At 35.7% G+C, this 16,776-nt stretch overlaps 1 protein-coding gene across 1 annotated transcript in view; it reads right to left on the bottom strand.

Moving 5' to 3' along the window:
* Window positions 1-16,776, bottom strand: part of LOC113043968 (vacuolar protein sorting-associated protein 8 homolog) — a 159,301-nt gene that overhangs the window by 17,647 nt on the left and 124,878 nt on the right. Inside the window, 6 exon segments of the mRNA XM_074559808.1 lie at window positions 270-338; window positions 3,446-3,499; window positions 5,322-5,456; window positions 5,458-5,491; window positions 14,424-14,477; window positions 16,285-16,400. Of these exon segments, the coding sequence (XP_074415909.1) occupies window positions 270-338; window positions 3,446-3,499; window positions 5,322-5,456; window positions 5,458-5,491; window positions 14,424-14,477; window positions 16,285-16,400 (462 nt within the window).

Raw genomic sequence — 16,776 nt, 5'->3', positions numbered from 1 at the left:
ATTGTAATATGTAATACAATTTGAAATAAATTGTAAAATTTCACAATAATTCTGTGATAGTATTAATATTGACTTTTTTTTTTAAAGATTTCAAAAATTGTAGCTTATACGTCGGAGAGCTTCACCTTGACTAAAATAACATTTTTATGACGTACTAAAATTATATTTTTTGAGAAAAAAAAAAGAAAAGATAAACAGATTCTGCAAGTGGCATGTAAATATAAGAGTAGTGCGAGAATGGAAAGAACTGATTTTAAGGTCAGTCGTACCCTTGATGGTCCTCTGTAGAGAGTACGGAAATGAGTCTGCTGGGCATCCAGAGTGACTTCAGACAACATCTACTCAGATCAACATACTCACAGAACCAAAACACCCCTGACACAAGACACTTGGCCAGACATAATCCTAAAGACAATTAAATTTAACATTTTTGTGAAAATATATCAAAAACATCTATAAAAACATTGGAATGCAAACCATGCTGCAAGATATGGACTTGATAAATAGCAAACTAGGCAAATTCTACATAAACCCTTCAAGAATCAGAGGAGTGTTAATCGCATCGAATGTGACATTTTCATACACAAGCCTATGAAGTGGGAAAGACAAGTGATAAAAGACTGACAGATGTGACATTTAAAAAAAAAAAAAAAAAAAAAAAAAAAAAACCTTGACATCAACAGATTTCAAGCAGGAAGAAAATAAGTTGTGAAATACTTTGATATTGCTTGCAATGAATTCTTTATGTGGTCATATACTACTTCTCTTGGCTGTATATGAATTTGAAGAATTTACATTAATTAATATATAATAATCCAAATTTAATCAACGTTGGCCCAGATTTACAGACAGGCCCTTCATACATAAAAACACATTTACACTTATTTAAAGACACATTCCAGTGTCCTTCACACCAATCAGAATCATTCCATCACTTGGTTTGGCTCAAATCGGCCTCCAGTGATCCAAAACCTCTCAGTCTCTGTCATCCAATGTCAATGACTTCTCCAGTCCCAAAGGCACGAAGCCAAGCACAAACCCTAAAGATCTGCCAAACTCCACCCAGAGACGCTTTTCAACAGAATGTTCCAAAATAAAATCAAGTGTATCCTCACTTTACCTCCCTGGTTCTCTATATATAATCAGAGTCTGTTTTGAGTGGCACAAAGAACAAATGCTACTGTCACTGCAGAAGAATAAATGCAATTATTGCTCCCTCCCTTCAGCAGAAAGAAGGAGATGAACATTGTCACGCTGTTTCAGCTGTCTCCGTATAAAGGGCACTGAGCTGGAGGACGTCGATTTTGCGTGACAGTGTTGTGGGAAAGGTAGGATAATTTGGTGAAGCATTCATTAAATCCGTTATTTACGCACGACTTATTTAAATAAACCAATTACACACTTTTTGAATGCCCAATGTATTTCCTAGCTTAAAAAAAAGCAAAAAGCCACTTTTCTTCACCTCGAGACATCAGGAGGAGCACTTCAGCCAACTAGACAAGATGTTGAAATCGTTTAGAGAACGTCTGACCTACTTCTAAAGATCTGCCATTTTCTTTTTCTTCGCACTTAGGATCAGCCTCCTCTAGACCTAAAGTATCATGTTTTGTTTAGATTAAACCTAATGTTTCTTGTAGGTTGTTAGGAAGGAACCAAAACAGCTTCAGAAAATATATAACAGTAAAAGGTCCTTGCACACAGTCCGAAATTTCCTATCAAAAATGTCTGATCAAAATGCTTGCAATGGATGCGAAAATGCAGAAAATAGAACCTGGTCCGATTTTTATGTTTATTTTTATGATGGACAAAAGTTTTGGAGGCAGTGTGTAAACGTGATAGACACAACACAAGGTCAAATTTATTTTTCAAAATGTGAAAATTTCGAACTCAAGTGTGCAATGGCCTTAAGATACCATAAGTATTTTTAGTTTAATGTTTATCCAGTTTAACCATATTTATTCCTTTCCATATTATAATCATGGCAGAGATTTTGGGTTAGGTTTACAATTCATGTCCTTTTTTGTACAACCCTCCCCTAGTTTGTGACATCATGAGAGCAATGTAGGTTCATATGTATATATATGTATATATATATATATATATATATATATATATATATATATATATATATATATATATATATATATATATATATATATAATAACATATTTAAATAAAACTACAATTGAAGTTAAATATAAATAAAATACAAATAAATAAAACAAATATTATATTTATGTCTAAAGTTAATGTTTTGTTAGGTACAAAAATATATCTGAAATACTTTTATTTTGGGGGAATTTTCAAAGCAATTAATTGTGATTAATCCATTTACTTAATCTGCACGTCATGTAATTGTTTTTATTATTTTTTTAAAAAACTGAATATGTATTTTTCTTCCAGGTATGAGATGTTTGTATGGGTATGAGTACATCCAAGCATTTAAATTGTTATCTTTGCATGCTAAAAGCAGTTTCTGCTGCAAGAGCACTGCATTCAAAGATGAAAAGGAGAGAGAGCGGAAGAAAAAAACATCAAAACGCTGTGTGTCGTCCTCCTGTCAGCCTTGTTATCATTAGCATGCAGGAGTTCTGAAGCATTAAGTGTTAATTAAAGCAAAAGTCTCCACAGGTATAATTCTGTGTGTTAGCAGGTTCCTGAAAACTTGGACGTGAAGAAAAGTGCTGAATTATGCCTGTTACAGATAACACAGTGCTGATGGCTGAGGGTTTGCTGAAGGAGAGAGAGGATGAAGGGATGCGGGAGAAGAGGAATAGGTCAAAAGGTTCATGTCACTTCCTGACTTGTCTTTTAGGCTCACTGTCACATTGCATAAAACACCAAGTCTCTTGACCAACAAGCAATGAATGCTCAATGAAGAGAGAAATAGAAAGTAGAGAATGTCTCCAAAAGAGCGAGAAATGAGAGAGAGAAATGTAGATGAGAGAGGTAGAAATAAAGAAAGAGACAGACAGACAAGGCAGGAGTGTTTCATCACTCTATTCCTGCCAGTAAACAAATGAAAGTAGGGAGAGAGTATAATGCAATCATAAGCAAGCTAATTTGCTTTGAACCAGCAGGGAAAAAGCCATTTCCGTTTCAGGGATGAATGAACACACAAAAGGCAGAGTGGAAGACACCTATGATTCTCCATCGAGCTGAAGTAGAGCAATGATGCACCTCAAAAAGCGCTGGACTTGGTCAGTTATAGAAAAGAGAAAATGCAATGCAATATCAAATCAGTTTATTGTAAAGGTCTAATACTAATTAAAAACAAAATCTAAAATCTGAAATCTAAACTGCAATTAAGTTTGTTGCCAAATCAATTTACAACATAAATGTAAAACTATTTTAAACACAGCATTTCTTACGGCTGAGGTAAGATTTAATCATCTTAACCTAAGCAAACCCAGTGTAGTTGTAGAATGCAATTCCACTCAATTACCTTTCTCCCATGAGCCTCTGCCACAATCCCATAATGAGCAGACATCACTTTGGTCTGAAAAAACACGAGGTGAAGGGTTAAATAAAATTGACAGATTATGACAAAAGCAGTTCAGTGATACAGTCAGACTCGAATACAGATCTGTCATAATAATTTTCCAACTACTCTAACAAGCTTCATCTGATCATAAAAAGGTGAAATTATCTGTCATGAGGGTCTGCAGCAGTCCTCTCTATGAAATCATTTGCAGTTTTATGTTTTTTATGTTTTATACTTCTGTATGTTGGTCACACCACATGCCTTTAATCATCCAGACAAACAATGTTAAAATATGAAGCAGCAATGAAGCTTTTGTAAAAAATATGTATTTTTCTGAATCCACTTAAGATGTTATTCTTTTAACTAACATACAGAAATGTTAATATATCATATGCAATATCATCCTATATCAAGAGTTGTATTGTTATCTTTAAAGAGACAGTTCACACAAAATTGTTATTCAACGCCATATTTTATATTCACATTCTGTAACGAGTGAGCAAAACGAGACGGAGTTAGAATCCAAATGCAAGCACAAGTAAATGTACTTAAAAAACACAAATATATATATAATCCAACCCTGGAACAAGATTATAATCCACACAAGCCATGAGAGAAACTACTTGGAACACACATACAGGAGCAACGACCAACAAAAACAACTGAAACTGGGTTTATTTAATCACTGTAAATATGAATTACAGTTGCCTGCATTTTTGAATATATTATTAGATTATCACATCGCTCACCCATTAATCCAGCACTTTCTGCTGACTTTTATTATTTCATTTACAGTACATCACTAGCTTACAGAAATATAACATTCTTTTGTTATGGTGCAGTGCAAATTCAGTCAGCAGGAATCATGGACCATGTGTTTATGGTAAAAGCAGCTTTGCATTGTTTTCACAGGTGATCAAATATTCTGATCACACTGTATGGGAATTTTTGAAATCATTTTTTCTTTACTTCCAAAAGAATAACTGTTTAGGGATACTAGCATGGCTGTCTTTTGTGCCTGCAGCCATCAGCCTCCTATGGTTATGACTAATTCAGGTGCATGCTGAGAAAGCCATTTGCATTCCATTTGCATACACTCCACTGCCCTATAACAGAAATACAATTACCGTTGATAATACATATACCCTGGCTGTATGCATATAAAAGTACTTAAAAGTCATATCACCTTTAATGTGAACTCTTTGCAGTCCCAAAGAGTGTATGAGAGAGATACTGTACAATAATGAATAGAAACATGATCAAACTAAAAAATTCCCTTAAAGAAAGGTTGTTATGTGCTGATACAATTATGATGAGCGCATGATAGACTGAGGGACACACTGATGGACAGACGAAAGACATGAAGAAACAGTTCAATGAAGTTTTAAAGTTTTTTCAGTCATTATTTACTCACCATCATGTCTTTTCAAACTCATATACTTTCATGTATTTCTCTATACAACAGTTCATAGATCAAAAAGTATACAAATGAATAAAAAGTAGCCAGAATGCTCTTTGTGGAAGATGTCCAGTCACATTTCAGTACATTATGTCTCTTCCATGCACTAATCTGTCATACAGCGTTAGATGGTATACATTCAGATTTGAAATATTTGGCAAAAGTCATATGGGCTACTTTCCACCTTCACGGTGTTTATTTATTTTATTTATTTATCCATTTTAGAGCTTGACTGACATGGGTAATATGAACTTATAAGCAAAATGACAATTCTTTAAGAATGCAGACTTCAGAAGCATTTAGAGGTGAATAAAATATGCCAGAATTGTCACATTTGGATGAACACACTGACTGTGAAATGTGACTTGCCCGACTGACCTGTGCCAGAGAAGCAGAGCGCGATCGAGAGCTCTCTGCACTGGGGCTGTCCGCTGGCTGTGAGCCCTGGTTGGATTTGCATTTGTAGCAGCTCCACGAGTACTGCCTCTCGCTCAAAACACCCACCTCTTTAACACTGAAGACACTGGCAGTAATACAGGTGTCCACAGCTACACATAAAACAAGGATTCAGAATGAGGCTAACTGTGGTCTATTTGTGTAGAACGTTTAGGCAGAGTGCTATAACAGCTTGTTTAAGTAACAAATATGTGACTCAAATAAGGGATCAGAAAAAATAACCACAAATGTCTTGATTTTTTTAATGACTGGCTGCCAGTACTGACTGATATAATGCTATATTTTTTTAAACAGAGGTAACACAATAACTATGATATTTATGAAATTAAATATTGATATCACATTAATATTACACATATGATACTACTGTAAATAATCCAGCACCAATAATGATCTGGCTGACACTTCCACATAGTGGTTGGTTGTATTGCAGCTTGATACTAGGAGGCATCTGTCACAAACTGGAAAAGTAGAAGATGCAGTGTGTACAGTAGCTACTACTGCAACACAAACTCACATCGGAGGAGATGAAAGGGAAAAATCAGACATTCTACCTGCAACTGAAAAAATTCAGCTCGCCAATGCAGCGTGTTAGAAACCCCAGTCTGCAGGAAGTGTCGATCAACAGTAAAATCGTTAGAAAAGTTACAGTTACAAAATCTCTCCACTTTTCTACATTTGTATTGTAAGTTATAAAAAAGGCCAAAAATAAAAAGTTGAACATGAACTGAACTTGACTGTTTAACATGTCATTTTTATTTCAAGTTTATTTATTTATTTAGAATTTATATAGATATCGCAATATAGTTATCATAAATCATTTTGGCCATGATAATAGTGTAGTAAAAATGTAGATTGTGACAAGTCCAATTTATGAGAGTAAATATATTTAACAATTACAGCATGAAGCATGTTTTATTAACAACATTATCAACCCATTCTCACTCCAAAGGCGTCAAAAACCGAAGCATGGTCAAGCGCCCCTAGCGTCACTTTTATGACGCCAAATGTGCCTCTCGGCGTCGAATATCGAAGCACTACGACCTTCATTGCTTTCAATGGGAAACTTTTGGCGTCAGAATTCGACACGAGGACATGAGATGTTTATCGCTATGAAATCACGTTCAAGAAGTCTCAGCACACATCGCGATACTTGCTATCAGTTCCACAGTTTGGGTGAGTAGTCTTAAATACGCTCTTTTAATGCCTTTTATAAAATGTATTCTGTCTTATTTATTAATCAAATTAGTGCCATATGTTTAATCGCTGTATAATATCGGTCATCCGCGGCTGTCTTTGAGTTTCATTGCGTTTAAATAAATGAACACAGCTGCTAATTAGTCTGATTAAACTCTATCTGTCACCTGACGTGCCATAGACCTTCGAACAGTTTTATATTATTATTAATTTCAGGATTAATGATGTAAGTTGTATTTGTAGTAAAATCATGGTAATCACGACACTTACAATAGTAATAAATGAAATGTGAAGTTAAAACACAGTAAACAGGACATTAGTAACTGTAACTGTAGTTTTACTATGGTATATTAATAATCAATACAACAATACAATAATCACCAAACCAGCTATGTTTGTATCACTGTAATGTTAGTGTTTTTATGTGCTTTTATATGACAGATATCACAGTAATCATATGTTCTGTACCATGCTTTTAATACCTTTTAATGTAAATCCCCAAAAAAAAAAAAATCAAATTAAAAATAAATAATAAAACATGTATTTTTCCATTTTGCAGTTCATTCATATCAGTTTATATTTATATATATATATTTATATATATTTATTATATCTAAATATTTTGCATACAGATCATTATTAACATTCTTTATATAATTCAGTAAAGGCAGTCAGCCCAGTGGTGTTTCTGGAGAGGGATTCCTTCAGAAATGGAGAAGACAGAAAGCTGCGGAGGCAGATATTTGCAGCAGTAAGTCTGTGATAGTTTGTCTCTTTTATCAAACATTCCTGCTGTTATAATTTGTACAGCATTTGTTGTTTCTTAAACTGTTGCACTGTCCAAATACCCACACTTGCCATCTTTGCACTTGACCACTTGATTACTTATTTGAAGTCTTTCCTGTATTTGGCCTAGTGTTCGAGTGAGCATGATGACCACAAGTGTGTATCGAACTTTTCATGACCTGATGACTGTGTTTCCCAATCCTGATCCTGGAGAACCCCAGCACTGCACGGTTTTGGTGTCTCTCTTATCTGCCTTGGAGTCTTCACTGATGAGCTGATGAGTTGAATCAGGTGTGTTTGATCAGGGAGACATCTCAAATGTGCAGTGTTGGGGTTCTCCAGGACCAGGATTGGGAGCCACTGCCTTATGGGACACTTATGTGTTTACAGAGATTTTTAATAACTAATTATCAATATTTCACATACTGTACATTGGACAGCTTCCCATGACCTCTTGTGAGATCTCAGCAAAAAGTCTGACGATTTATTCCAAAACATGATGCATGATGGGATACACTAAACTTTGTATAGTGCTCCGGAGCAGTATTGGAGAGGTTTAGTGTGTGTTAAGGACGCTGTGCTTTGGCATTATTAAGACCGGGGACAGTCTCGTTCACACACTGTCACATACACACACTCTCAAGTGGCCAAGACTGCAAGTTTGGGTATCTGGACAGGGTCAAAGTCTTAAAAATGATCCCTAAACACATCACAGTCTTAATAATCCAGTTTAACACTTGTATGATATTGTACATGCCCCAGGACGGTCTCATCTGACACTATCAAAAGAATTCATATGACTATAGCTTGCTATTAATTACTTGCTTTCAATAATGGATGCATTTAACATTTAATTATACAGCATCTTTACAGAGGTGTAATGTACAAGTTGCACGTAATTAATAATATTTCCTTCTTTCTGTCTTACAGGATTTTTTGCAGATAATCCTAATGCTGTTCTTCTTTTTCAGGTCTAAAATATCAAGCTCAACAGCTCACTCAAGAGCCAACCCTCACAAACCTTCCTAAAAACTAAAAGAGCTATTACTGAGTCTCAGCGAATCTTGCCATGATCAGCTCTTCCCAGGTACATTTGTTTAGAATATTTTTTTTAATCAACATTTACTCCTCAAATGCTCTGGTCTGAATCTTACTTTAAATTAACTTAATTATGTTTAATGAGCAATATTAATTGCACACAGAGTAAGTAGAGATTATCTTGTTTCACAGAAGAGAAGGAAGACCAAGGAAATGATTTGCTCAGGATGAGGAATGAAGATGGCCATCTTGTGCTCAAACAAACAGAAGTCCTCTGGTATGTGTGTGTTGAAGCAATGCTGTGTTATACAACATTTTATGATGATCTCTCACAGAACTGGTCATGTCAGCCTTAATTTCTTTTTTTACTATTACAATTACAGCATGTTAGCAAAGTGTGACTGGACATTTTTAATATTATGTTTTTAAAAACACACCACCTGTTTTAAGAGTAGACAAGTATCATGAAATTGGTTTAGTTGATATAAACACCAATGTACATTATTTCATTGTTTTCTAAATGTTATGTTATAAATTGTGAATTGATAGTGGATTGGTTTGAAGCCAGGCCTTACACTGCACAGACTAAAACACATTTGTGAGAGAAGTCAGGAACTTTGGAGAAAGATTCTAGAGGGAAAAAACACATTTACTGCAACAATAGATGAATTCTAGAGTCTCTGAGAACTACACATGCTAATGCAGTCTCATGAGCAAGACCTTTGCCTCTGTAACTTTTTCTTAATTCTTTAATTTTTATTGCAGTATTTTAATTTGTACAGATGATCTCATCAGCCAAATGAGGGGTTTTGACCAAGTGATGCTCTTGAAAGGAGTGAAAGAAGAGGATGTGCTAAATTCTCTTCAGAGAAAAAGCTTCTCAAAAGGTCTCAAAACAGCTTGAAGAATGGTAAGTGTACAGTACTACAAGGGTCATAGTTGCTCACACTGCTAAAATCACACAGAACATAAGCTGAGCTCTCTGTCCATTAAACAACTTCATCTGGATTGCTTGTTTCACTTTGACCAGGTCTGGGATCTTAGGACTGAGAGATCCTCTGGCTGAGAACAAGCACATCAGTGCTGGATATCAACCACAAACTGTTTCCAGGCACGAGAGAAGAAGAACACGATGGGGAGATGAAACCAGTTTAGATGTGATGATGGGAATCATTATTTTCTGGAACAGTATCTCATGTCTTATATATATCACATGATCTGTATCACAGTTGACTGGATGGGACTGTGTGACTTTTAAGGACATTTCATCACTCATCTGTGTGAACTGATTTATATATGAGGTTAATGTATTTTTGATGATAATTATTTTCATTGAATCTTATTCGTATTGATTCTACTTTATCAACTTTATAGTCTATGCTTCAATAAAATGAAAATGGTGAATATTGTGTTCTGAAGATTCTTGGTAAATACATAATTTTACTAGGTAGGCTCATATGTGTTTATTTTAGACTTTGGAAAAACAACATTTTAATTATTGAGATTATTTTTTTATTTAAGACATAAACATTTTTGATCGGATTAATAACATCTGGGACAGCAGTACACCAGAAAGTAATTTTTTTATATTTTAGTAACAAATATGCAATTTTTTTTGTGAAATAAAGGAAGTTACGATATTAACTATTCTGCATTACAAGATGGTGCCATGGGCTTTATTGTTACAAACACTTGAGGGATAACTGAGAATGTAGCAGGCATGATCAACGTGGATCTTGTACTGCATTAAAACCAAGAGCAGGCACATTACTGATGTCCAGCACCTGAGGAATAAGATACGGTGAGGGTGAGGAAGACATTTTTACACAGATTTTTGCTAAATAGTTATATATATATATTAATAATTAATAATTAATATTCTTAGCACTGCATGAATTTGTCCTTATGTAATAGTGAAGTATCACAATGTGTACACATTGTCCTTGATTACTGCTTTACAGGTGGGGAATAGATAAAGGCAAGTTGTTGCAGGTTCATCCATTATATTTCTTGCCATATACTTCAAAAATCAAATAAATAATCTATTATTTTCATTATTAAATCATTTCTTTCTAATTTTTCAATGTTTCATCAGATGGCCTCACAATGTCCTGTCAAAAGGTATAATAGTCATGATGAATAGAATAGAAAACAGAGGACTGTGAAAACTGTCAGATATAAATGTGACTCAGCTCAGTTTGTTGTCCATGATGAGGAGAATACATATATGTAGGTTTTACTGCCCTTCAACCCCCAGGGGCCCAGTAGCACCCCCCGGAAGAGCCCAAAACTGTACTTTTCAAATGGCTGTAAATCAGAGTCCAATTAACATATCAAAGAGAAAATGGGCAGGATTATTACTTATGCTATGCTGATAAAATAATGTTGAGCTCAGTTTTCAGAAATAAATGGAAAGCTGACATAAAGGCATTTTAAATATTGCTCACTGTAAAATACCACATTTCAGCCTGCCTCTCAAATATATCATAGAGGTTTGCACAATTAACATATTTAGATATCCAGTTTTCCTTAAAATAAATAATTTATTTTGTTTCGTTAATAAAAAGTTTTAAACTACATTACCCACAAGCCTCCGTCGTTCTATCTATGCAAAGGCAACACTAGGGGGCTGTTTTTTGTAGTTCATTGAAGTTATGCTTAGGGTTGGGATTAAGATCTCGCTAAAGATGTCATTTTTGTCAAGATAGCAACACTTCATTGTTGACTTAATATATTACTAATGTGATGATAGCAGCAAAACATACTTTTTAACATGATGCGCTGTTTAATATGGGTTAAAAGATAGTCCAACCACAGACTGTCCTGAAAATTCATAGCCAATGACATCAAAGCTGAGCAGCAGCGTCACACTTCCTTATCCATGTATGACCGACGTCTTTCGTTTTTCGGCTGAAGGGATAGATTCGGTTAACAATAGATTAAGCTTGCTACTTATTAGATTCTGTTTTATTAACGTCTTCACGTTCCTCCGTTGTTCAGCTTGACAAACATTGGGCAATATTGATGTGCACATGCCCAGCAGTCGCAGTTGTATCCAACAGACAGATTCCTCTATAATAAATAGATTATAGACACATTTTTAAGATTTTTTTTTTTTTTTTTTGACCAAAGACAAATATATTTACTAATCAAATGACGTGCTTCTAAAATTTACATTGTATATTACATTGTGTTTTAAAATTAAAATTGTTCACATTTGTGTTTCTGTGATTTACCATTCTCTACCATTTGAACTCTAGGAATAAAAACTGAAATTATAAATGAATGAATGAACAAATAAATACATAAAGCATAATAAACATGCATATTTTTGTAAGGATCTTCCATTATTTATTTATATGTCAAACTCATTTAAAGACAACATGCCCAAATTACTACACTGCATCCTCTGTCACCAAGCTCGTTTTTGCCACCATAAAGAACAAAAAGGCAGTTATGTTGTAAACATTAACTATTTTCAGTATGCAAATGAAAATGCTTTTATTAAAAAACAAAACAGTAAATACAGTATGTCTTTCAGAGAACACTGGAAAAAGTGTTGTGACCAAAATGTTATACAACACAATGTAAATGTTTCAAACTCACAAAAAAACACCATGAAGACATGCATGTCAAGTGTGCAATATATTTTTAATATGGAGCGCTATTTTTAACTATTGTTTTCATCACTGGTTCTGTAATGTATTCATTATGAGCTTATAATTAAAACAAAGTTACATCTTCTGCAAAAATCAAACCACTGCAAAGTCTAATCACTGATCCAGGGACAATTTCTGTGTGTGCGGGGGATAAAGAGTTAACGAGGTGAGTCCTTGTGCATGATGGAGCTACAGCTTTATCCTCAAACAATCCTGTAAGACAGAAAGGAAGGAAATATTAAATGACATTCAACTTATACATTACACTGTGTTTTGTTTAGACCATAAAAGCAGCCTCTGTAAAGATGCTGTATAATTAAATGTTAAATGCATCCATTATTGAAAGCAAGTAATTAATAGCAAGCTATAGTCATATGAATTCTTTTGATAGTGTCAGATGAGACCGTCCTGGGGCTTGTACAATATCATACAAGTGTTAAACTGGATTATTAAGACTGTGATGTGTTTAGGGATCATTTTAAAGTTTTTGACCCTGTCCAGATACCCAAACTTGCAGTCTTGGCCACTTGAGAGTGTGTGTACGTGACAGTGTGTGAACGAGACTGTCCCCGGTCTTAATAATGCCAAAGCACAGCGTCCTTAACACACACTAAACCTCTCCAATACTGCTCCGGAGCACTATACAAAGTTTAGTGTATCCCATCATGCATCATGTTTTGGAATAAATCGTCAGACTTTTTGCCGAGATCTCACAAGAGGTCATGGGAAGCTGTCCAATGTACAGTATGTGAAATATTGATAATTAGTTATTAAAAATCTCTGTAAACACATAAGTGTCCCATAAGGCAGTGGCTCCCAATCCTGGTCCTGGAGAACCCCAACACTGCACATTTGAGATGTCTCCCTGATCAAACACACCTGATTCAACTCATCAGCTCATCAGTGAAGACTCCAAGCCAGATAAGAGAGACACCAAAACCGTGCAGTGCTGGGGTTCTCCAGGATCGGGAAACACAGTCATCAGGTCATGAAAAGTTCGATACACACTTGTGGTTATCATGCTCACTCGAACACTAGGCCAAATACAGGAAAGACTTCAAATAAGTAATCAAGTGCAAAGATGGCAAGTGTGGGTATTTGGACAGTGCAACAGTTTAAGAAACAACAAATGCTGTACAAATTATAACAGCAGGAATGTTTGATAAAAGAGACAAACTATCACAGACTTACTGCTGCAAATATCTGCCTCCGCAGCTTTCTGTCTTCTCCATTTCTGAAGGAATCCCTCTCCAGAAACACCACTGGGCTGACTGCCTTTACGTCTTTTCAGCTAAAAATAAAAATAAAAATAATAAAAAGGGGAGAGTAAATAAAATTGAATTATATACAGAATGTTAATAATGATCTGTGAGCAAAATATTTATATATATATATATATATATAAACTGATATGAAAGAACTGCAAGATGGAAAAATGCATGTTTTATTATTTATTTTTAATTTGATTTTTTTTTTTTTGGATTTACATTAAAAGGTATTAAAAGCATGCTACAGAACATATGATTACTGTGATATCTGTCATATAAAAGCACATAAAAACACTAACATTACAGTGATACAAACATAGCTGGTTTGGTGATTATTGTATTGTTGTATTGATTATTAATATACCATAGTAAAACTACAGTTACAGTTACTAATGTCCTGTTTACTGTGTTTTAACTTCACATTTCATTTATTACTATTGTAAGTGTCGTGATTACCATGATTTTACTACAAATACAACTTACATCATTAATCCTGAAATTAATAATAATATAAAACTGTTCGAAGGTCTATGGCACGTCAGGTGACAGATAGAGTTTAATCAGACTAATTAGCAGCTGTGTTCATTTATTTAAACGCAATGGAACTCAAAGACAGCCGCGGATGACCGATATAATACAGCGATTAAACATATGGCACTAATCTGATTAATAAATAAGACAGAATACATTTTATAAAAGGCATTAAAAGAGCGTATATACGACTACTCACCCAAACTGTGGAACTGATAGCAAGTATCGCGATGTGTGCTGAATGAGACTTCTTGAACGTGATTTCATAGCGATAAACATCTCATGTCCTCGTGTCGAATTCTGACGCCAAAAGTTTCCCATTGAAAGCAATGAAGGTCGTAGTGCTTCGATATTCGACGCCGAGAGGCACATTTGGCGTCATAAAAGTGACGCTAGGGGCGCTTGACCATGCTTCGGTTTTTGACGCCTTTGGAGTGAGAATGGGTTGACATTATGAAACAAATAAATCAATTTTGTTTGTTATAGCAAAAGGCATTGGACTGTGCTCCTGCAGTGCACAGATGATACTGTATATGTGTGTGTACCTATAGATAATGATCTCCTCTTTGCTCACCTGGCATCTCTTGTACTGCTGTAGAGTACAAGACTTTCCTTAGAAAGCCACGTTTCTGTAACAAACACGCCAGGTTCCACCTCCACACAATCACGGCGCACACCCTCACCTGAATTCTAAACCATCACCACCTGATCCTCATCACCTGCCATCCACCACAGCCCTACATAAACCACACACACGCACCCAGTCATTGTCCGGTCACGTCACAATGACAAGATCATTCATCTGCGCCAACTATAAGAACTAACTCCTCTTTACCTTCTCTCCAAAGATATTCTCCGAAGTCTACTCCTTCCTCATCTTCTCTCTAAGGATTATTCCCGAAGACTCCTCCAAACCCTCACGGTGCGTGTGTGTTCATCTCCATCCCGGCACGGATCCAGATCCATCATCCACTCCTCACTACCTGCTCCTCTGCTTGTGTCTTTAAATAAACATCTTACTCATCTGTTACTCCTCTGTCTCCGAGTGATTCGTAACAGTTTCTAGCATTTGTAAAACTGCATTTTTCCATCTCAAAAATATATCAAAATTACAGCCTATGCTCTCAATGTCAAATGCAGAAATGTTAATCCATGCATTTATGACCTCAAGGTTAGATTATTGTAATGCTTTATTGGGTGGTTGTTCTGCACGCTTAGTAAACAAACTACAGCTAGTCCAAAATGCAGCAGAAAGAGTTCTTACTAGAACCAGGAAGTATGACCATATTAGCCCGGTCCTGTCAACACTGCACTGGCTCCCTATCAAACATCATTATAATCCTCCATGTCTGCTACGTTCTCAAAACTCAGGCAATTTGATAATACCTATAATATCAAAATCAACTGCAGGCGGCAGATTCTTTTCCTATTTGGCGCCTAAACTCTGGAATAACGTACCTAAAATTGTTCGGGAGGCAGACACACTCTTGCAGTTTAAATCTAGATTAAAGACCCATCTCTTTAACCCGGCATACACATAACATACTAATATGCTTTTAATATCCAAATCCGTTAAAGGATTTTTAGGCTGCATTAATTAGGTAAACCGGAACCGGAAACACTTCACATAACACACTTCACATAAATCTAGATTAAAGACCCATCTCTTTAAAGGATTTTTAGGCTGCATTAATTAGGAACACTTCCCATAACACCCTATGTACTTGCTACATCATTAGAAGAATGGCAGCTACGCTAATATTTGTCTGTTTCTCTCTTATTCCAAGGTCACCTCCACCAGATCCAGTCTGTATCCAGATCAGAGGGTTACTGCAGTCACCCGGATCCAGTACATATCCAGACGGTGGATCAGCACCTAGAAAGGACCTCTACATCCCTGAAAGACAGCGGAGACCAGGACAACTAGAGCCCCAGATACAGATCCCCTGTAAAGACCTTGTCTCAGATGACCACCAGGACAAGACCACAGGAAACAGATGATTCTTCTGCATAATCTGACTTTGCTGCAGCCTGGAATTGAACTATTGGTTTCATCTGGTCAGGGGAGAACTGGCCCCTCTACTGAGCCTGGTTTCTCCTAAGGTTTTTTTCTCCATTCTTTCACCGATGGAGTTACGGTTCCTTGCAGCTGATGCCTCTGGCTTGCTTAGTTGGGGTCACTTCATCTACAGTGATATCATTGACTTGATTGCAAATAAATGCACAGACACTATTTAAACTGAACAGAGATGACACAACTGAATTCAATGATGAACTGCCTTTAACTGTCATTTGGCATTATTGACACACTGTGAATGTAATGAATGTTGTTCAGTTGCTTTGACGCAATGTATTTTGTTTAAAGCGCTATATAAATAAAGGTGACTTGACTTGAATTGCTGTAAGCAGATGTTGCAGTGATCCTGTCTTGGGCGAAGCCCTTTACTGACCACCTTACGCAGGTGTGACAGAGACCAGTGAAGATCTGAGTTCAACAGATTTGTGGTGGTCTCCAACAATTTCTGAAAGAAAGAAGTAAAATGAACCATTGCAAAGCTTAAAAAATAAAAGAAGCTTTAAATAAAATAATCATTATCAGAGGTCGGCACACTTGCTCCAGAAACAGTGAACGATTTTGCTTATTCAGATGAAGCAGGTTTTTTAAAATCTTTAAGCTTAAATAAAAATGTTAAGTTTCAAGTTGTGTCAACTATCCTATTTCAGTTTTATTTTATGAGGGAACACACTTACTCAAATGCAACCACAGGCAATGGAAGAAATTCCCCATTACCAATGAAATCATCGAACTAAAACCAATGAGACATGAGAAACGACTTTTTTATCACAATCAAATCTCTTTTTAAATTTGTGAAATGGATTTACACTTGAGCTTGTGCT

The sequence above is a fragment of the Carassius auratus genome, chromosome 26 (genome assembly GCF_003368295.1).
Source record: "Carassius auratus strain Wakin chromosome 26, ASM336829v1, whole genome shotgun sequence".
In the NCBI taxonomy this organism is placed as follows: domain Eukaryota; kingdom Metazoa; phylum Chordata; class Actinopteri; order Cypriniformes; family Cyprinidae; genus Carassius; species Carassius auratus.
The sequence above is the reverse complement of the archived record's forward strand: the minus strand, read 5'-3'. Positions and strand labels throughout refer to the sequence as shown.